General features: G+C 38.1%; 6 protein-coding genes across 6 annotated transcripts; 3 read left to right on the top strand and 3 right to left on the bottom strand.

The window, feature by feature from the left end:
• Positions 1 to 6: 6 nt before the first annotated feature.
• Positions 7 to 8,570, bottom strand: LOC108579189. Its single transcript, XM_017942658.1, has 12 exons — positions 8,428 to 8,570; positions 8,076 to 8,180; positions 6,782 to 6,885; positions 4,442 to 4,655; positions 4,298 to 4,351; positions 4,085 to 4,227; positions 3,829 to 3,999; positions 2,008 to 2,221; positions 1,685 to 1,837; positions 1,438 to 1,583; positions 1,267 to 1,368; positions 7 to 1,194 (listed from the first exon to the last, which is right to left on the bottom strand). The coding sequence occupies exons 1-12, from the start codon at positions 8,504 to 8,506 to the stop codon at positions 193 to 195; spliced, it is 2,487 nt and encodes an 828-aa protein (XP_017798147.1). The 5' UTR covers positions 8,507 to 8,570; the 3' UTR covers positions 7 to 192.
• Positions 8,571 to 10,211: 1,641 nt separating this feature from the next.
• Positions 10,212 to 13,120, top strand: LOC108579196 (spermatogenesis-associated protein 5). The gene is made up of 6 exons (XM_017942667.1): positions 10,212 to 10,292; positions 10,477 to 10,673; positions 10,738 to 10,923; positions 10,992 to 12,391; positions 12,454 to 12,717; positions 12,791 to 13,120. Exons 2-6 carry the CDS (start codon positions 10,478 to 10,480, stop codon positions 13,118 to 13,120), a joined length of 2,376 nt encoding a protein of 791 aa, XP_017798156.1. The 5' UTR covers positions 10,212 to 10,292; position 10,477.
• A 181-nt stretch (positions 13,121 to 13,301) lies between these two features.
• Positions 13,302 to 14,539, top strand: LOC108579143 (keratin-associated protein 16-1-like). The gene is made up of 4 exons (XM_017942594.1): positions 13,302 to 13,366; positions 13,429 to 13,746; positions 14,073 to 14,219; positions 14,332 to 14,539. Exons 1-4 carry the CDS (start codon positions 13,302 to 13,304, stop codon positions 14,537 to 14,539), a joined length of 738 nt encoding a protein of 245 aa, XP_017798083.1.
• A 263-nt stretch (positions 14,540 to 14,802) lies between these two features.
• Positions 14,803 to 16,461, top strand: LOC108579142. The gene is made up of 5 exons (XM_017942593.1): positions 14,803 to 14,878; positions 14,972 to 15,395; positions 15,466 to 15,636; positions 15,707 to 15,918; positions 16,013 to 16,461. Exons 1-5 carry the CDS (start codon positions 14,803 to 14,805, stop codon positions 16,459 to 16,461), a joined length of 1,332 nt encoding a protein of 443 aa, XP_017798082.1.
• A 136-nt stretch (positions 16,462 to 16,597) lies between these two features.
• On the bottom strand, positions 16,598 to 17,889 carry LOC108579253. The gene is made up of 3 exons (XM_017942739.1): positions 17,842 to 17,889; positions 17,518 to 17,615; positions 16,598 to 16,916 (listed from the first exon to the last, which is right to left on the bottom strand). The coding sequence occupies exons 2-3, from the start codon at positions 17,582 to 17,584 to the stop codon at positions 16,795 to 16,797; spliced, it is 189 nt and encodes a 62-aa protein (XP_017798228.1). The 5' UTR covers positions 17,585 to 17,615; positions 17,842 to 17,889; the 3' UTR covers positions 16,598 to 16,794.
• A 394-nt stretch (positions 17,890 to 18,283) lies between these two features.
• LOC108579254 lies at positions 18,284 to 20,276 on the bottom strand. Its single transcript, XM_017942740.1, has 5 exons — positions 20,213 to 20,276; positions 19,930 to 20,094; positions 19,669 to 19,854; positions 19,299 to 19,589; positions 18,284 to 18,366 (listed from the first exon to the last, which is right to left on the bottom strand). Exons 1-5 carry the CDS (start codon positions 20,274 to 20,276, stop codon positions 18,284 to 18,286), a joined length of 789 nt encoding a protein of 262 aa, XP_017798229.1.
• Positions 20,277 to 22,075: the final 1,799 nt, after the last annotated feature.

The following is a 22,075-nucleotide window of genomic DNA, read 5'->3' as shown; positions in this document are numbered from 1 at the left end:
TAAGGCGGAGATGGGGCGATCTCGAGGCGAATCTCTAGGAATGACTCTCGTGCTATTACCTGATGCATACATTCTCTCTTTCTCTCTCTCCTCACATACTTAAACACACATTCTTCGACATGTTTCATTCGCTTCATCCTTACTTTTTCCAATTCAAGCAATTCATCATCACAGTTTAAACCACGAGATCCCCTAACGACATCCGCAGCGATCTGCAATCATGTCTTGGGAATCCTTTAAAACGACATTCTCGTTGTCGTCGAAAAATAATATAGTGACGCTGAGTAGCTTGGTGGGCACGCAACATGGTCTCTCGACCCCCTTAACCAGTCCCATTTGGTGAACGAGTCCCTGAATCGTCGCATGATTCGTTGGCTGTTGATCCTGACTCAACGGCAACTCGCAGATACCTTTGCAATGATACGCGGAATAACCGCGTGGCGCGATAATGGACGAGGATAGGTCGATCTCTTTGAAGTCCACGTAGAGCTCGTGCCTCGCACACTCTGTGACATTTTGCTGAACGGACGCGTAACTCTTGGTCGATCGTTTCTCGCGAAAATTCTCGTTCAACAGAGACATCGACCTCTGGCGAACCCTTTCGCCAATCCTCTCCCGACGCATCGCTCTTTTGTAGATGTCCATCGACGTTAGTGTCCCTGTAAACGTTGCACTATTCGAAGGAAACTTTCTGTGTAATTTCCTTGAAGAGATAGTTTCCCTTCGACGTCTTCTGGACGTTCCTTCCGTCACATCTTCCTTTCCTTCCTGCACCATAGCATCGTGTTCCCCTCTCTGTGTTCTCTTTTGCCTTTGGAAGAATTCCGATTTATTCTCACTCTCCCATCGTGTCTCTTCCGGTTGACCTCTTCGTCGATCATGTTTTTCCGTACTTTTCTCATCGTACTCATTCTTCAAGTCGATCTTATGGTCGCCGTCGTACGATATCTCTCCCACGATCTCGTTGTTGTTATCGTAGGTATAATAACGTGGAACAGTCTTCTTGTCACCACGATGTCTCTTTCCGTCGTCGTCGAATAGCACCAGGATGGGTTGTTTACTGTGATGATACTCGTTCCGTCGTGAAAACTCCACGTTCACTGGTTCCTCGTACAAAGTGGACGCGGTCACCAGGAGTCCTAGGTTCGGTTCGCCATTTAGCCAAGCTAGAACCGCTTGTTTCACGTTGAATATCTATGAAGAAAAATAAACGATAAAAATAAGTAAATATAGAATCTCCTGCAGAATTGTAGTCTTGAAACTTACCTGCCAACCGGATGCGTGTGCACCAACGTGTCTGACATTCAACAGTCTATGGAGGTCCGGCACGTCCAGGCTTCTCTCATCCAACACTTGGTACACTCTTATCTGAAGAATAACAAGATTTGTAAAGGAAATTGATCGAGAATGGATAAATCACATTTGACATTTTCTAACCAAGTAATAAGGAGAAGCTAATGTGGACAGATGACTAGACTTGGAGAGTGTTCTCTTCCTATAGAGATGAAGCTCAGCTTCCAGTACTGACTCGTTCACTTCCAAACCAGTAATATTGAAGAAATAGAACCGCGACATTGAAGTATCTAAACGAAAGTTCTTTCTTTTAGCCGGAAATTCTACATCAGGGATGAGAGAAGAAAAGAAAAAAAAAACTAAATGAAACACTACAAGGAGGTGCATTTACCTCTTTCAATGAAACTGCGGACAACCTTGGCATTGTACGGATTTCTGCCTCGCGTGACACCGCTGGGATCTGCTACGTTGTTATACAGTTCCATCATAAATTGCGGCGGCACCTTGCGATGTTCCGTTTTCTCGCCATTACTCCGGATACCAACTACCTGTAACGATTTCATCGAGTCTGGTTAAACGTGGTCTCTTCCTCAAATTCAATCGACTTCGCATGTTTCACTCTCAGGTATATATATATATTTCCAACCCCTTAAAAAAAATCCAAACATTTTTCACAAAGTCTCACAAGAAGCATTAACACAATTCTCTTGACACGGACCTCTTGCAGTTTCTCCAATACTTCATCTCGACGAGCATCGTGCTCGTTTCCCTCGTTCAAATCACCCACGGTCCAAGTATTCTCCAAATCTTCCTCATTGCCACCTTCATCCTCGATGAAACGATTCGGATGACAGTGTACGTTGAAAGAATTGAACAGGAACAGACCAGCCAAGAGAAGAAACAGAAAGTCGTCTCTCGTCGTCATCGTCTTCCTCTATTCTTCCTTTAGAGAGTAGTCAAAGTGGAGAACAGAGTATATTGTCGATTTTACGTTTAAAGCCTGGTACGAGATACACGAGGTGAAGAACAAGGGACGATCGATAGCGATCTGTCTGTGATTCGTTTCGAAGAATAGAACCGATGACAGCGTGGAACATCGACCGAATGTACATATATGGAAATCGCGACAAACGATTTTTAACGAAAGGAAAATAGCCTGGCGGACACCTTCTCTGCTAGCGGACAGGAGGTTTGCCGAACCGAACGGAACGCTAAGTAGCATATGGGAGGTCTTGGCTGCGAGGAGTCACCTTTATGCTATGCCGGGAGTTGCCTCCCCCGCGTTGCTCCCCGCAGCGACATCGGCTTCTCTCACGGGACACCGACGCGATGCTACGCGAATCGACGCGATTCAACATCGTCGCGTCGCGTCACGTCCACTCCTCTCCGTGGATATCACTCGCTTATTAAGTCGTTCTTAGGTAGAATCGTCGTCCTTCGACTTCATCCTGCCAACATCAGTGATCGCTCGTTTCCTTTTCCTTAACCATTTCGAAACATCGCTTTTCTCCCTTCTTTTTTTGCAAATTCTTTTCTCTCTGCTCCACGTGGCTTACGTTGATATGCATTTAGGTTAGAAAAAAAAAAATTTCTTCTCTTATTAGAAGTAAAAAGAAAAAAGGAGTACGATGAAAAGAGAAGAAAAAAAAGTAGCGTAAGATAAAAAACGAGGAGAGCGTTGAAGGTTGGTTTGGTATGGCGTGACGAACGAAACCCACGAGGAACGACGAGGAATGATGACACCGTGGGGGCTATTAAAAAAAGCTCACGCTTCCTAAATTCCGTAGATTCGTAAGTGGCGAGTTATGTGGCCCCGCGGCGATATTTAGATGTCGCGAATAATCGGTTGTTTTCCTACGAGAACGATGACGGATCGCGAGGGTGTCAGTGGTGTATTTTCGCCGCCGCGTGTTCGAACATCGGGCACCCGGTTTCGACCTTGTTCTTTTTGTTGCATTATTCGTATATGAGCGCAACGCTGGGAACGAGATCCAAGCCAGGGAATAGCTGTAAGTACAAAGTCAGCTAGTGCCAATTGGCGTGTGTCTTTTTCTAGAAATGTATGTGAAACTCTTGGAATGATAATCGACGTACCTCTTATTGCGTCTCGAGAGAGACAAGTGTAACTAATGTTGTTGGAGAGTTCCAACGTTTTCTCGAATAATTCGCTGTATTACTGTGAAAATCGTTGGCTAATTTAATCGTAGAATCGTGGACTAATTTCGGGTAGCCAATTGGACGTTTTCTAAAAAGTCATTGTACGTTTATTTGTCATACCAATACACGGTGCATGTAGGAACATCGAAATGGTACTTTTGTGTTTACGCGACGCATAAAATAACTTGAATGCCTCTCTGCGGTCTGTTCCATTGGTCCACTGGATCGAACAGACTCCTTCTCGATCGTCTCTATCCTATTCAGACACAGGCGCACTGAGTTATTTGAATAATCTCCCTCTTCGAACCACGACGATTCCTGAAACAAACGAACAAACACCAAAATTCATTTTTCTGGTTTGCCTCTTGTCGTTAACACCGGATCTAGAGAATACCTGTACTCGTGAACTTTGAATCTAGCGGGTGTGCAAGTGTGTTGCTTCGAGTATATACCCGCCAAGCATCTGGATGGTTCCTTTTTATCTCTCAAAAGACACGTCTCCGTCTCGTTCTCTGGACACGTTCCGACACATTGTCCAACATTTATTTCCTGCACGTAGCGAAAGAAACAACAATCTCAGATAAACGACAATATCAGCAATGTCTATAGGTAACACGGTAGAAATGAAATTTACCCTAAGCACTGGCCTAACATCGGTCGCGTTCGTACCGTCCTTAATCTCCACCTCGCTGAAATCCACAACAGTCTCCATGTGATCCATTCTGTGGCAGGTTCCAGCGCATCCACATTTCTCGATCACCTGATACACTTCGTCTCCTACAAGATAACACGTTTCTTCGCTTCTCTATCGGAGTGAAATCATTGTTAAAACAATTGTTCTACCTACCATTAGGTCCGCTGATGCTAATCGTGCTGTTCCTCACTGGTTTGCATCCAAGATCTTTTCGAGGAAAATTCATCGATCGTTAACCACGAAGATTCCAACAAACGATCGAAATAATATCGATAAGATAGAAAAATGATAAGATACCTTTGGCACAATGGCCCACGCATACTCCAACATCCATCACAGACGAGTAAGGAGTAGCAGAATTGACGTGATGCGTGAACGATTGTCGTCTGCAGGACGATTCAGGCGTGCATACACAGGCTTCCGTCACTTCGATCACTCGGACACCTTGTATCGTCGACACCCTCTCTAATTTCGCGGCCCTTGCACGACAATGTGACTCCTCGAAGCATCTCTGAAAACGGCGAGAATCGTTTTTCCTTCGACATGTACAAAATACTGTGGCAAAAGGGAAATATTTGAACGAAGGATGAAACGTTTGCCAAATGGTTGAACGAAGGAGAACACGATTTCTCGTATGGCCGGATCGTGTATCACAGCGCCCGAGAGGATTTACATTTTATCGATACAGATGCGTTTTGGTGTGAGCAAACGTGAGCACACGCGACTTCACGGAATTCGTACTTTATCCCGGTCGTACGTATGCCAAGGCAAGAAAAGTATCGTTCCGGTGTCCAACGGAGGAATTTATAATAATTGTGGTTGGCTCGTTATCTCGCACCGTTTACGGACCATTTCTTTCGTGACACGCGCGGGCCATTTAATTATTCTCGCTGCGGGATAACCGACCGTTATCTTTGTCCGTGTAAAGGCAATAATCTCTCTCTCTCTTCGCCCGCTGATATTTTGTGGCTAAGAATATTTTCTAATAAATTCTCTCCTCAGGTACATCCATCCTCCGGGTCCCAGGAACACGATTCGGGATTTAGTAGCTGGCCAAGCTGGCGCCGGAGCGGTGACCCGGCTCGATACGACCTTCCAAGGACGCAAAACACATCCTCTCCTTTCTGCATATCGCGTGCAGCAGCATTTCTTCTTCTCCGGCTTGTTTCTCTCCTGCGGCGTGGGTGCTGCAAGATCGTAAACCACCGATCGGGTTGCATCACGTGACAAAAATAGCCTTTCCCTCCCCGGGACCGAGCAACCAGTGTTGGTACTACACGAAGGGTCGTTCTCTGAAATAGCGAGTGAATTATCGCGGTTACCCTGTTTAGCCTAATGAGTAAAATTACACCTTCCTTCGTTTTGAACAGTCGAGATAACTGCCGGACGAATATTCAAATTCGTTTCGTTCTTTCATTCTCTTCTTACGTACTTTTTTCTGCTTTTCCACATTGTTCTTTCTTATTCTTAATTATTTATCGTCATCGATCGGAAAGCTTTTATCGCCAAATTGATCAATTCAATTTATAACCCCTTGTGTCTTATTAACGAGTCAGACTGCGTTCGGTAATAAAGATTCGTTTTAATTTAGAGGACTGAGAGAACGATGAAATTGTAAAGAATGTACGATAGCTTTTCTTACTTTCTCACGCTTACGTGCATGAGAACAGTGAATAGAAAAAACAACGAATTATAAGTGAAAGGGTTAATATTTGTAAAATGCGAAGATTTTCGTTCGATTTCATTTCGGTTCACCTCGCACCGTGAACGTCGATCGTAAAGTTTGTAGCAAAGAAGGAAAAAAAAAAAAGAAAGGCATGCCGATCGTCTAGCCGTGTTCGATGAATTTTTAGAGAATAGAATGTGTGTAAAACGGGCATGATCATCGACGAAGATACGGTGTGGGGTGCACACACCGTAAAAGTCGCGAAGATCGTACGATCGCGCGATGCTGGCGTGGCCGCATTCCAGTTGGCGGATTGGTCGATCCCATGCGTCATAAATCTACATGACGTTCCTCTGCCTTTTTTCGCCCTTCGTATAGCCCTTGGCATAACGTAACCTGCCGTGGCAACGTTAGGTATATATCGCGGTATTTTTCTTCTTTTTTTCTCTTGTTCGTGAATCTTGTTCGGTCATTTCGTCTCGATTTTTTCCTTTTCTCCTCGTCGTTCAATCTCGTCTCCCTTCGGCCCTCCCGTATCGTCCTTTCCTTTCGCTATACACACGTGGTTCGATACTCTTTTTCTCTCTAAAAGAAAAATCTTCAAAGCTGACTCTAGAACTGTTCTTCTTTTCTTTCTCTTTTCTTCGTTTCTCGTTCGAAACATAAAACAGTGGGTAAACTATGACGTGGAATTTAAAACAGAGGGAGAGAGAGAGAGAGAGAAATAAAATTGAAAAGAATTCGACGGTTTCGCGACCGGTTCGATAAACTCTTGGCGGTGGCCAGTGGTTATTTTTCTTTTGTTTCTTCTCTTTTTTATTTTGATACAAGTTTGATGCACCATGGCGGGGATCACCCTGAAAAGATTTTTGTACCAGGTGCATCCTGAAGCGATGAATCACGGATTACGTTGCCTCGTATAATCGAAAATATCGCGGAGAAGAGACGAGAAGAAGCGTAGAGATATTTACCTGTACAGCGGGTTGACTCGCGTCTCCTGGATCGTCCAAAGCGTGTCGCGGGCACAATTTGCGACAGTGGCCCGCGTCGATTTGTATAATCACCCCCGATATTCCTGAGGGAAGAAAAAAAAGAGAAATTGAAATGAAATAGAGCGACGGTATCGGATTCAATGAGATTTCGTGGTGTGTTTGTTGTTCACTGCGTGCCTCGCGAAAAATGAGATGCCCCGCCTGGGAAATACGATGGCGCCGGTGGGTAACGCTTCGCGATCTCGCTGTACAAAATTTACGGTTGTATCATGTTAAACGTTGACAAGATATAAGAAGAGGGTAGAACCGTCTATAGTGTAACCGTGCTATTTTTGGCGCAAACGCGTGGGACATGGAATGCGAGGATTCCACGGTGTGATTCACGTTACCCTGGGCCTTCGTTTCTATCTCTCTTGCCACCTTTCCGCGTTTCTTCCTATAAATGGTATTACCTCGAGATCTACTAGTAAACGTGAACTAGATGTTCCGTGTTTCGTTCGAAAATATGCCGCTGTGTGCGCGTGTGTGGTCTTTCCAATAGCCAGACGGTGATCGTTATTCGCTTAAAGAGGCGGGTTCGAGGATAGCAGAGGTCGATCAACGAAGTCGATTTAATTGACAATTGATCAAGACTCGAAGGGTGGTTGTTTCGTCCGGTCGTTTCGCGGAACCGATCGCTTCTCTTTAAATAAATTTCTTCGTTCACGACGGAGATTAAACATTCCACGAACCGTATATGATCGCCTCTTTCGCTGTCTCTTTGATCTATCAGTCGGCAATTGATCTCTCTACGAATCGTAACGAGATCGAAATACTCGCTGTTCGATACGATACTACGATGCGCCCGTCGTTGTTTCAACAGAAAAATTATTTCCAATGATAAATCGGTCAAATCTTTTGATCGTTGGGCACACAACAACACCGTCACCGGATGCTCCATCCTCTCGATCGGCGTCAATTGATTGAACACCCGATATTAATTCGCTGGATCGGATCTAACGACAAGGCCACCGGCGTTTACCACTCATAAATATGGGGCGGCAAATGCGAAACGAGGGAACGTAATTTACATTTAGCCGGTTGCGAAAATTACGCAACTCTCTCTCTCTCTCTCTTTCTCTCTCTTCTTCGCCAAATCTCTATGTCCAATTTCTCCTCTATATCACACCACGATCGTCTTCGTTCGTATCTCTCAATCTTGTAATTTTCCGTTCTATCTTTAATATTTCTTTCTTTTGTTCTTTTTTTCTCTTTTAATTACTCGTACGCTTACCGTATCCAACGTCGATCATCTTTTCATGTCTGGCACAGCACACATGTTGTCGCACCTCTTCCATGTGTACTCTGTCTTCGTCGTCTGAATTCTTGTCGCCGATGGCTGAAACAGAAACAGCCCTTGTATCAAATCCTTCTTAACAACGCTGCTTACTTCGTACTACTATACTACTAGCTCTGTGTCAAGAATATTCAGAAATACATAGAATATGGTCAGAAACAAGCAATAAGGAGAAAGACTCGACCAAAGAGCAAAGAGAAAAGAGAGAAGAAAGAAAAGGAGAATAAAACAGAGAAGAGGGTGGAGAGAGATAATGAATCATAGTGAAAAAGAGCGATGCGGTGCCTACCTAATCGCAAATTGGCGAGGCAAACTAAGGTGAAGCCACCGAATACGGCCCACCGACCCCTTGTGATTTGTATTCGCATCGGTACGAATAACGATGGACGTGAGTCGGTCGAACGCGATTAAAACGACGAAATTCTGTAGACTGTCGTTGACTTGTCGTTTTCGATTTCGTGCACCGCGGCGTTTTTATCAGAGACGATTCTAATGTCTGTTTTAAAAACGCGTAAGTGTAAGAAAAATCCGTAGAAATGCGTCGACGCGTGGACGAAAATCGTGGCTAATTTGTCACAGTGGTTAATTATCTCATTACTCTATCGTATGCCCGGATGACTAGAAGATTTCGTGGTACACGCTTTTATACTCTTGGACTCTGCACGCACTGGGCATGCAAAAGCAGTAGTCCAGAGAGACGCACCGTGCGATCGATCACGATCGGTTGTTGCCCACGCAGGTTGCGATCTGCGAGAAGACTGGCCGTCTGGAAGCCACTGGATCTCGCTCAGACGGAGAGGCGTCCGGCTGACAGGCGGATCTCTATTAATCTCGTTTGGTACGGGAACATCGGCCCGCTTCGTGACGGCTGGCCCGTCCATCCATCGGTCTTTTGCCTCTTGCCTGCCTGCCGCGATCGCTGATGCGCCTGATGCTGTGCTGATTTTATGCCCCGCCGAACCTGATTCATCTCGGCCAGCATGTGAACGTCAACATTCCATCGGTCCAATTTTCCATTATCGATAGCCCTTCCTTTAACCCTTTCGGTACTATAGACGTATTATATGCCATGTCCAACGAATTCCATCGATACGGATTAATAAACGCTTACACGTTACGAGAGTTACATGGAATGCTAAAAAAATTCAAAGTTATAAGAATTTTTGTAATCTCGAATTACACACGGTTTATTAAATAATACGAAATTAATTAAGGATATTATTTGATAGATTTTTCAAAAGGATTATTCGAAATTTGACAATTATAACGTATAACCTATTTCGTGTATCGAGATCGATTTTGACTTCGAAGTATATTTCGTTATCGTAATATGTGTAGGATTGACTCAGCGAACTAACATCCTTGGCAACCTGCATATTCGCGATACCCTACCTCTGTTTTATGGTTCATGTGCACCCGGGAGAATTCGATGAGTTCGGTGTATATTCGTATCTCGTATCGGTAGCCAGGAAAAAAGAGGAGGCACAAGGAAGGGAGAATCATACATCCTTTTCCTCTTGAGCGTTTTTTTTACCGCAATAACGTCTATCGTGCCGGCGAAGACTCGTCCAACTGCATCATCGTTTCCGATTGCATCGAAACGTCTGCGTGAGCACTTCGTGTTCGTCATCACGTGCAGCAATGCAACGACGATGATTTCAGTTTCAGGGAATTATTGTCGTTATTCGAATATTAACTTGCAATTCTTAATTCCTGTAATACTGTTTTTATCCCGGTGATCTTGTAGATCCTCTAAGTAGACTATAGTTCGTTAAGTTTGAAAGTATAGTTTAAGACTATCCAATTGTTTCTAAGATACTACTTGAGTATTATGTACATATATATTACGCTTATATCTTTAGGTTAATTAATTAAATAAACTGCTACATTTTCTGTTTACTGAAATAATTTTATCTATATCACTATCTAATATCACTTTATCTATAATTTATCATTGAATACTAGTTCGTTTATTTGTCAAGTGTTGCCATCATTCTGTAGATAATCTAGTCTTGTGCTGCATACCGATTGAGAACGTGTGTTTGGGTAGATGGCATTTCATTGTAAATATTTCTATGGAGTTATATATTTTGTATCGAGTTTAGCAATAAAAACTGTTACTTAAGAGCATCTCAACACTCGTGTTTTATAAAGGTATTTCTTTTTTCTGCGATATTTAATTTTAAACGTTCACATATGATTTATAGGTTATGTTTTCTCAGCAAAGTGTTCTTATCACACTCGCAAAAAAAAAAAGAATTCTTTTATAAAGTTACATTTTAAGATAAGAAAGTAGACATTTATGGCTTCAACTTAATAGTTAATTATATTATTTCAGAATGACTTCGAAAGGAAGAGAAAGTGGGAGAAAAAGTCTTTCTCCTTGGATGACTTGTGAAAAATGTCAAATTACTTTACCACAAAAATGTGTAGAAAACCATGATACTAATTGCCCACCCAATCTTCAAAAATGGAACCATGATTTTATTTACAATAATGTATTATATGGTACCATAGAAACATATAAATCACCAGGTATATATGCTGCTATATTTATCATTATTTGTATCATTCTTTTACATAAATGTTTCTTGCATAGAACAGCCAAAAAATGTTTCTGAAAGGGCATTAGATGACATAGTATTTGTATCACACAATGCCTTGCAACTATGTGAAATTGCAATAGGAGATCCTGTACTTGTGACTACTGTAGAGAACACAGTTGTTAAAACAGCCTGGCCAACTAAAGATAAAAGCTTAACAAGTATATCACTAACAAAGCATGGTACATTTTTTGCTCAACTTTTCCAAATAAAGTATACAAAAATTGTTCTATCGACATATTTCTTGCAGCAATGGAATTAAATGATCTTCGAGGTCTAGTTAAAATCCAAAAATTAGACTGCCCTGTTAATATTGCCAAGGAATTCATAATTTGTAATGTTGGAAAATACACATTACCAGAAGCAACCATGGAACTTAACATAATACTAAAAAATTATAATGAGCATAAAATATATTCTGTGGGTAATAAGTTCAGTGTGCCTTTTTATGGGAAGAAATTAATGTATAGGATTACTCAGGTTTTATCAGATGAGCATGTAAATAATGATTTACACGAACAACTTGAACAATTGAATATAAAAGATCAAGCACATAACATAAAATTATACAAAGTACTTTATAACACAAAATGGACTATTATAAATGATGTACAAGAGAACAAAGAAAAAGAGCAGAAAAAAGTTAAATATAAAGTAAAAGATGTTGGTGGATATGATAAATTAATGGAAGACATCAAGGATGTTCTTGATATTGGTCTTGGTAGATGCCAAAGCATTGGAGATTTTTACATTAATAAAGGAATATTACTGTATGGTACCGCTGGTGTTGGTAAATCTATTATCGCCAATGCCTTAATATCACAATACGATATCAATTCCGTCACTATTAACACTTCAGATATTTACAGTAAATCTCTTGGGGAAACAGAACAAAAATTGCAAGATATTTTCATGGAAGCCAAAACTAAAGCTCCAAGCATTATTTTAATAGAAGAAATCGATAGCTTATGTCCTAAAAGAAGTACTTCCAGTACAGATCATGAGAGGAGAGTTCTGTCACAAGTGATTGCACTTTTCGACGACATACAAAACACTGATGATAACGTCGTGATACTAGCTACGACTTCCAAACTAGATTTTGTGGATAGTTCTCTCAGGAGGCCAGGGAGAATAGATAAAGAATTCGAAATTTATGTACCCACTCCCACCATGCGCATGGAAATATTGCAGAAAATGTTATCGAAAATACCAAATACTTTGTCTAAAGATGACGTGGCAAATATCGCATTTGTTACTCATGGATTTATTGGCGCGGATTTATATGGCCTATGTTCCCAAGCAATTCTGAATGCTGTAAAACGTCGGCAAAAAACAAACGCTACATCTGAACTTTCAAAAGTAACATCAGCGGACTTCGATCGTGCTTTGGCTGTGTCAAAGCCATCAGCCATGAAGGAAGTTTTAATAGAAGTACCGAATGTTCGGTGGTCAGACATCGGGGGGCAAAAAGATTTAAAATTAAAATTACAACAAGCAGTCGAATGGCCACTGTGTCATCCTGAAGCATTTTTGAGGATGGGCATAACCCCACCTAGAGGAGTTCTCATGTTTGGACCACCGGGTTGTTCTAAAACAATGATCGCAAGAGCTCTTGCAACAGAAAGTAAAGTAAACTTCTTAAACATAAAGGTGAGACACGTTGATGTTTGTTCTAAAGATTTCTTTATTCTCTAAATATACATTATTTTTAGGGACCAGAATTATTCTCAAAATGGGTCGGCGAATCTGAAAAAGCCGTAAGAGAGGTATTCCGAAAAGCAAGACAAGTTTCACCTTCTATAGTATTTATCGATGAAATCGATGCTTTGGGAGGCGAAAGAAGTTCTTCGTCCAGCGCAGGAAGTAACGTGCAAGAACGAGTTCTGGCGCAATTATTAACAGAACTCGATGGTGTTACTGCGTTGGGAAGCGTTACATTAGTGGCAGCAACTAATCGACCCGATAAAATTGATAAAGTCAGTCAAATTACAATGATTAGCCATATTTAACAAATCATTTTTTATCAATTGGAACATTGATTTTCTGCAGGCTCTCCTTCGCCCAGGTCGTTTGGATAGGATAATATATGTGCCATTACCCGACTATGAAACTAGACAAGAAATTTTTGATATAAAGCTAAGAAACATGCCAATTGCCGAAGATGTACAGATTCAAGATCTAGTCGATCTTACAGAAGGATATTCTGGGGCAGAAGTGCAAGCAATATGTCATGAAGCTGCTATGAAAGCACTTGAGGAAGATTTGAATGCTACTATAATCACTAAGGAACATTTTAAAGCGGCACTATCCATAATTACCCCTCGAACTCCTGCATCTTTGATAAATTTATACAATGATTACATGAATAAAATACATTAACAATAAAAAAAAAGAACTTTACTTCCGCATAACAATTGAATTTGTCTATATTCACTGATGTGAATAATCCTTTATCGATATATCATTCTAATATTACAACGTCGAACTTCAGGCGTTCATTTTAAAAGCTTTTATAGGAAAATAGAAAAATTTGGAGTTTTATAAATACATCTCAAATCAGATGTCGGTGTTCGTAAAATGCGAACTACCTGCACCGAGAAAGGATCCAATACAAGTAATTAAAAGGTACGGTAATCTTGTTATTCGGTAACTGCAATGGCAACTAATTTAATGATCATTTATTTTAGAAGTGACTGTTGCTCATCAATGGAACCGCAATGTCCATCAGTGTGCACCACAGTGTGTCCAACTGAGCCCATGTGTTGTTACCCATGTGGTCCACCATCGTGCAGTTCTAAACAAAAACCTAATTGTCCTCCGCCTATGCCAGTTACCTGCATGCCATGTCCCCCTCAATCCCCACTTTTACCATGTCCACCGCGTTCTTTCGTTTGCCCACCTTGCACAGGTCAACCATGTATCACCTGTGCACCTTTACCTAAGCCAGTTCCTGCACCTTTTGAATTCGGACCTATCATAAGAGCACCTATTACTACCGGTGGCTTGTACTATATTGGGTCAATTAAGTGTTATCCTTGTGTGCCATTTACTTGTTGAATTTTTTGCCCGCCTTCTTACCCCAAATCTTGCCCAAAAATAAAACATTTATTGCCAAAGCTTAGTGACTGGTACTCTTTCCTTTAAACGTCCTGTACTATGTACAAATATTAGTAAATGTTTCGTATACAAATGTATACAAAACAAATGTTATTGCTACCTTCAATTTTTCGGTTTTCGATAACTTTATCGTCACATTAATTTTCGCGTTTATAAAATGTTTGGTACTAGTAAAATTTATAAGTGAATCAATTAAAATGGAAATGAATTATAGGAGAATAATATGCGATCTTTGTCCACTAAATCATTTCGATAGATCGAGTTGTACAATAACAACGTGCAATTTACCTTTATTAAATACCGAACAACAAAGAACTAATGAACCGTATTGCCGTAGAATAGAATCAATAAAAGCAGTCAGGTAAAGATTTAATATCAATTTATTACTCACAAATGTAATACAGATTTAGGTACATAATTTCACATTCCTACTATTTGCTCAGTTACTAAGTTATTTAAATTGCGTGTTGGAGATTTAAACAGCATGCGAATTCGCCGCAGGGTTATGGTCCTGGGACAAATTTAATATATCGTCCGTTAGTGCAAGGTGGCCTCAGGTATCGTGGAGTCCATAAATTAGTTCCTCTAAGTCCTCCACCAAATAGTCCTGTATTGTGTCGACCTGCCTCGATTAAACCTACCGATTTTCTAGGAATGGTTATGTATTGCCGTCCCCGATAATATTTCGTTGTACATTACACATAACCAAGATATATATTTGTACGAATCTGTATTATCTTTACACATAAGCATATGCATATTGTTTCGATGTATACATTGTAAATTATAATTTGTTGACGAAGATGAATAAAAAATAATTTTTTACTATATATGTATACGCCTTTATGCCGATCGAATGTACACACGTGTAAAAAGTAAGGTTATGTTTTGAATATGCGAAATTGAATATTGAGACTAAATTGCAATTAAAATAAATAATTAACATGGAAGCAATTTGGAACCACGTGCAATTAGACCGTCCACCAAATGCGAGTTGTCGTATTGCATGTCAAAAAGTCGGTAAGTTTGTTTTATAAATTAGAGGAAAAGAAAATTCGCATACCAGTCTTTTATATAGAAATAATTGTTGTTAATAATTTGTACCATTGTTAGATGCATGTAGATTTCTGACGACTCTAGACAAAGTTATACAAAACTTGACTTCTCAAGAACTGTTGCACAAAGAAGCAGCAATTCTAAGTAGATTAATTTATCGTATGAAAAGTAAATTTCGAAATGACAAAGGTCTTAAGTCAATGTCTAAAGTGAATAAAGCCTTGCTCAAGTATCTAATGCTATCTCTTGAAAAAGATTATAAAAATTTGAAGGATTATGTTAGTATAGGTGAAAAGTATATTACATTACCTAGCAAACAAATGGTAGAATGTGTTTTGGTTAAAACACAAGGCTTTGCAAAACTCATGTTACGTATAGAAGAGGTTTCTAAATACTCTGCACATTTTCTTAAGTGTAGAATAAATATAGGTCATTCATGGGGTACTGCTATTATTGCATACTCTGTTGTAAGTAGAATATGGTATGTTATTTTTCTATTATCTATTATAAATTAATGAATAGTATCTACAGAAATTTGATACATCCTATAGGATCTTATCAAGGCACCTAGTTAAACAATCATGTGTTTGGTATAACAGTTTATATAATTATCTAAGATTATTCGAAGATTCTGGATCATACTGGCTTCCTGAAAATTATGTATTCCCAAGTGATTTAAAATCATGGCTATTAGTACCGTGGATAGATGAACCTACTCCTAGGTATATGAAGGACAGATATAATGAGCTATTATGCAAAATTGTCACAATTAAATAATTTACATTTGTACAGGGTTCCCAAAAATCATGCAGTAACAAATACTATGTTCAAATTAATTACTCCTCGTGACTATGATTCAGATGAAGAGATACTTTCAGATGTACAAGATCTTAGCAAAGAAACAAAATCTGAAATTGCATCTTTAAATGTGGGGAAAGAATATATACAGAATCCAGTAACAAATATCGAAAATAGCAATATTATGCCTGATGATGATACAGGAGGTATAAAACTTATGTTTCAAATATACACTTTTATAATAAAAAAGCACTATATGCTTATAAAAACAAATGTTATAAAATTTACTTTATTTTATAGCAATTATTAATCGCCACCTTTTTAATTTAAAACGCGCTCAAGATGCACAAACGAGCTCTAAAAACGTAGAGCAAAAAAAATTCATAAAAGTTGAAGAAACAAAAGAAAAAAAGTATGATCCAGCAACAAGCATTCAGAATAATGATCATGAATTTCATACTGAAAGTACAAGTGTAAAAAAAGTTAAAAACATAACAGGAAAACCAAAAAAATTGACAAAGAACAAAACTGCGCAAAAACTATTAACTTTTGACGACGTTAAAAAAAAGTCGGATTTACTCGCACTATTAGGCAAAGAATCATATCCCGGCTTCGACAAATTACAATGGAATATGATTCGAAATAAAAGTAAAAAATTACTAGACAAATTAGAGGCTTCTTCAAAAGAAACCAAGCAATCGATAATAATAAAAAAGGTAACGAAACGCATAAAAAGTTGGACTACTTAAGTTGTAACATAAAAAAAAAAGGAATTAAAAATAAATATTGTTTTTTTACGCAAGATGTTTCCTTTTATTTTTATATTCTTTAAACGTGTCCACGAAAAATATGACAAATAATAACAAGTTGTTTTGAGATGCTCGATACATTTAATCTGCTGCACTTCAATAAGTGTACATCGTTAAATTAAAAAGTTTATAATTACAATTATAAGATTCTCCCTGAGTATATGTAACATACAACATTTTTGGATTCAACGAAGCACATCGAAGTAGAAGTGAAGAATATTTTACAGCAGTATTGTGCGTTATATTTCGGATGCGTCCACATGCGCTTGTAACCTAAGTATCTATGGTGTTGCGACAGCAAGCTTGAAACAGCAGAGGGCTGTTGCATACACGAACGCAGTCAGGGCCACAACTGTTGCAATCTAGAGTATCTCCAAAGTCCCACAAGGCGCATACTGTATTGCGAAGATAGATTTATGTCTTATTTAATAGCAAAAAGAAACTTTTTTTAATCAAATAAAAAGTGAATTCTACCGTGAAGTTAAAAAATAACTTATTCAGAAAAGTAAAGAAAGATGCATTTATGCATGCCACGAGAGACGCCAACGTTCCGCGGTGAATGTTAAGCAAGTTATTGCATTTACATGATACTTTAAGTAATGTATAACTTGATTAAACTTTAATACAAGTTTTGAATGTTGTAATATGACTTTCGTTGTATTTTATGGTTTAATGTTGCATTTAAAATAATCACTTTTTCTCCTTATTTGTAATAATTAGAAAACGAGAGATGGTGAAAAATTCATTGCGATTTTTTATTTTACCGTGCTTCTTCTTCTTTATTAATGAGAAACTCAGCAATTAATGTAATAATACCGGAGGGATTGCTTTAGTTACAGCACTGTTTGATTTAAAGCGGAGATTATCGCGAGGGCTGCGGTTCGTCCAATTTTAAAATCCTTTGACGCGGTAATAATTTGATAAATCTCCGAATAGTATTATAAATAGTATTGATATATAGGTATTTATTATTAACAAAAATTAAATATCGCTTACCCATGAGGAGCAGTATCAAGAGCATGCGATTCATCTTCATGCTAGAAAATCTGCTGCTGGATGCCATGGAAAATGTGTATGTTAAATGAATACTCAAACTGAAAAACGCAAACATTTTCTCGGTTAATTTTTACACAACATTCGCTCTTAAAATTAACAGATTTGAAAAACAAAAAAATGATAAAACTCGATAAAATAGTGCGTCTACGTAGTATTCGAAATTTAGTTAGAAAATTCACGAATGGTATAATAAAACACGTAAAAAAATGTTATATTTAAAAAATACACGCGAGACGACAATCTTGAGGATGCCAATTTACGAACCCTTTGCGGATGAGAGCCGGACACAAAGTGATGATCTCGAGGATCGGTGCTTGAAACTATATCTTCTCACCAGCGCCTGTTTTCCTCGTCATTCGTAACGTACACGCAGTAACGTGTTCCGCGAATATATGACACTTCGGGGAATTTCTGATTCGATATGTCAATTAACCCTTTGCACTCGAGAGGCGACTGAGAAACGACATTCTATTTACCATTAGAGGAAACTCTAAGGATGATATGCTCCAAGACAGCAGGTCTATGGACCTTCAAGTGTAAAGGGTTAAAATAAACAAATTCACAGATCCCTTGAACACCAAGATTTTAGTCAAACTGTTCGATTGTAGTATGTAGTATACAAAACACGATAAAGAATTTCATATAAAATAAATACACGTTAAACTTAACACGTAAACATTTCTTATTCTCTGCTGTCTCATTCGTATTATTTCATTACTGATAATATGTAAAGGATGATACTAATTTGATACTTCGATGCACTGCTACTCGTCTGTGACAACATCTGAGCTGAAAGTAATAGAAAATAGAATTGCACATGTACAAGAATATCCGGTTTATCTCAGATCACTGAACTATCTTGAAAACAATGAATGATACAAAAAAATATTTCAGATGAAAGTTGTAGGGTATACATATACATATACTATATATTGTTATGGTATTTGTTTGAGCTTGCAATAACCTTGAAAAATCCTGTAAAAGTCACGTTTAAGGGGTCTTTAAATGGAAACGTATACTTTGAGTATGTAATCTTGTAGCTGACATCGAGACGTTTTAAAAAAAAATCATACATACAAATCTCGTAAAAAACACTGAATTTGCAATTGTCAGAAAAATTCGGCAAACCGCGATTTTCTGTTATTCGAGTATTTAACGGAATTTTCCAACACATGGAATATCCACTCACATCTGTTGTCTCCCTTTTCCTTTAATATGCAAAAAATAACATGCCGGAAAGTCGTGAGAGAAAAGAGGAATTGCAGAGGTCAAGGAATCAGTGTTCAGAATTCAGTGATCTTTTACGCAATAATAGTGCATCCAATAGAACAGTTCATACGAAGAGACCACATCAGCTGATGATTCTAATACAAAGTTCGACCGACCATGCGCTGTACCTACATCGGATACCGATAATGCCGGCTGCATGTAAAGCTTGGAGGCTGATATATCAAAAAGAATTTACGCAAAAAGCACAGGTATGCAGTGTTTTGAACACGTCTCGATATCAGGTACAAGAATACATACTCAAAAATATACGTTTCCATATAAAAACTTAAACGTGACCTGTACAAGAACTTTTTACCCTACAACTTTTATCTGAAATATTTTTTTGTATCATTCGTAGTTTTCGAGATATTTCAGTATTCTGAGATAAACCGGACATACTGTATATCTCAATACTTTGATTATTTTATAAATTTTATTGAAACGATTCGAACTGGGATAAAAAACGATCCTTTCTCTGCGTTTGTAATCTGTGTGTGGTACAGAAATCTCACACTCCAATAGCATTGGTTCCAAAGTGTTGCTCGTTATCGCACTCCGTTTCACCGAATTGATTTTTTCGTGTCCTATTGGCTTCACAGTTGCATCATAGTAATTATCCACTTCGATTCCTTCTATATAGATTTTTAACATTGGCCGCGGTTGTGCTCCGTTTGCTACACAGGTTAGATTCAAATGACTTTCGTTGAAAGAATTTACATGAATTGTCGCGGTTATTTCTGGCACTGTAACACAATAGTATTAATAATAACGTAGGTATTTCATGATTTTTATCTGAATTGCCATTCACAACTACTGAATTACTATAAACAAGCATTTCTGTCGTCATCCAATCTTCTTCTTGGAATGTGCTGATCGTGCAAGTATATTCGCCACTCATTTCGATCGTGACCATTCTCAACTGTATTATCGATCGTGAATAAGAATGCATCAAATTTTGTTCAGGGTACTCTGCAAATCCGTTTATAACTCCTGTATCTTGTGGCGGCACTGTGATTGGAATTACAAGAAAAAGGAATAGATCCATACGAAGTGTTTTTCAAGTGTAACTATAGTTGAAATTACTTGGTGGTATCCATTGATAGATTTGGTCCATATTGTGGTACCATTTTATCACAAGGCCGTTCTCCTCTTCTTTAACATTGTAAATGCAAGATAGATCGATCGGTCCAGTACCATTACGCACTACTTGTGGAACGTCTAAGGAGTAAATTTTTGAAGCGTATATGTCTGAAAATAATTTCATTTTCAATCGATTCACACGAAACGTCAAGTTACTAAAATTATTATTTATTACAAATTGCAAATCTAGAATTATGATTATTACAAATATTGAAAACATTTTTACCTGGAAAAGGGTTTATTATTACTGCAGTGGCGAAGAGAAAAACTGTGCATGTTGCTGACGACATTTTCTGAGAACAGTTTTCAGATTGATGCACAATTAAGTATGCTTCGTTAAACTTAAATCAAGCACAGGTGAAAGGTTCTGCGCAGCTACCGATTAGATTGTTCGTTGTATAAACGTTTTTAAAGAAATCTATAGTGATAGAACTAGACTTGTATATTGAACAAAGTAATTAACCGAGACGTTTATTTGATTGAAACATCTTTATTAATCGGTATTTGAATAGGTGTATTTTCATGAAAAATGTGATCGATGTGACGATCGATTTTTGATACCTTCCGCGAATTCTTTGAATTCTTGCAGACGGTCTTCTTAGTTGATACTTTCTCTAAAAGATGGCGTATAAACTTTCGTTAGGTTTCATCTGAGAGTCTCTGGCTTTAAGTATATGTATTCTATAGAGTGTACACCCAACAAATATTTTTATTTTACAAAACATTGGACGTATAAAATAAAAGATTGTATAGAAAAATGTTTTACATAAATTTTCATTTATCGATAATGTGAATGAAATGTTTAAACAGGAAATGAATTTTCTATATTTCGTGTTAATTTTGTATTAAGTAAATATTCATCAAATCATCCAAGCAGTTATAGGTAATTTATGATTCATGCCTTCAACGTTTCTGTCAACCAAGCAATCGATAATAATAAAAAACGTAATGAAACGCATAAAAAGTTGGACCACTTAAGTTGTAACATAAAAAAGGGGAATTACAAATAAATATTGTTTTTTTACGCAAGATGTTTCCTTTTATTTTTATATTCTTTAAACGTGTCCACGAAAAATATGACAAATAATAACAAGTTATTTTGAGATGCTCGATATATTTAATCTGCTGTACTTCAACAAGTGTACATCGTTAAATTAAAAAGTTTGTAATTACAATTACAAGATTCTCCCTGAGTATATATAACATACAACATTTTTGAATTCAACGAAGCACATCGAAGTAGTAGTGAAGAATATTTTACATCATTATTGTGCGTTATATTTCCGATACGTCAACATAGGATGAAATCCCCCTTTTCATGAAGTTGTGACAGCAAGCTTGAAACCGCGAAGTTCCGCATACATTGGAGCACATTAGGCCACAATTGTTACAGTTTATAGTATCTCCAAAGCTCCACAAGGCGCATACTGTATTGTGAAGATAGATTCATATTTTACTTAATTGCAAAAAGAAATTTTTTTTAATCAGATAAAAAATGAATTCTACCGTGAAGTTAAAAAATAACTTATTCAGAAAACTAAAGAAAGATGCATTTATGAATGCCACGAGAGACGCCAACGCTCCGCGGTGGACGTTAAGCAAGTTATTGCATTTACATGATACTTGAAGTAATGTATAACTTGATTAAACTTTAATACAAGTTTTGAATGTAGTAATATGACTTTCGTTGTATTTTATGGTTTAATGTTGCACTTAAAATAATCACTTTTTCTCTTTATTTGTAATAATTAGAAAACGAGAGATGGTGAAAAATCTTTGTAATTTTTTATTTTACCGTGCTTCTTCTCCTTCGTTAATGAGAAGCTCAGCAATTAATGTATTAATACCGCAGGGACTGCTTTAGCTAAAGCACTGTTTGATGGATTTATCTGTTTAAAGTGGAGATTATCGCGAGGGCTGCGGTTCGATCAATTTTAAAATCCTTTGGCACGGTAATAATTTGATAAATCTCCGAATAGTATTATAAATAACATTGATATATAGGTATTTATTATTAACAAAAATTAAATATCGCTTACCCATGAGGAGCAGTATCAGGAGCATGCGATTCATCTTCATGATTGGAAAT

The sequence above is a fragment of the Habropoda laboriosa genome, unplaced genomic scaffold (assembly GCF_001263275.1).
Source record: "Habropoda laboriosa isolate 0110345459 unplaced genomic scaffold, ASM126327v1 scaffold64, whole genome shotgun sequence".
NCBI classification, from domain to species: Eukaryota; Metazoa; Arthropoda; class Insecta; order Hymenoptera; family Apidae; genus Habropoda; species Habropoda laboriosa.
Note: the sequence above shows the minus strand (reverse complement) of the source record. Positions and strands in the feature narration are given on the sequence as shown.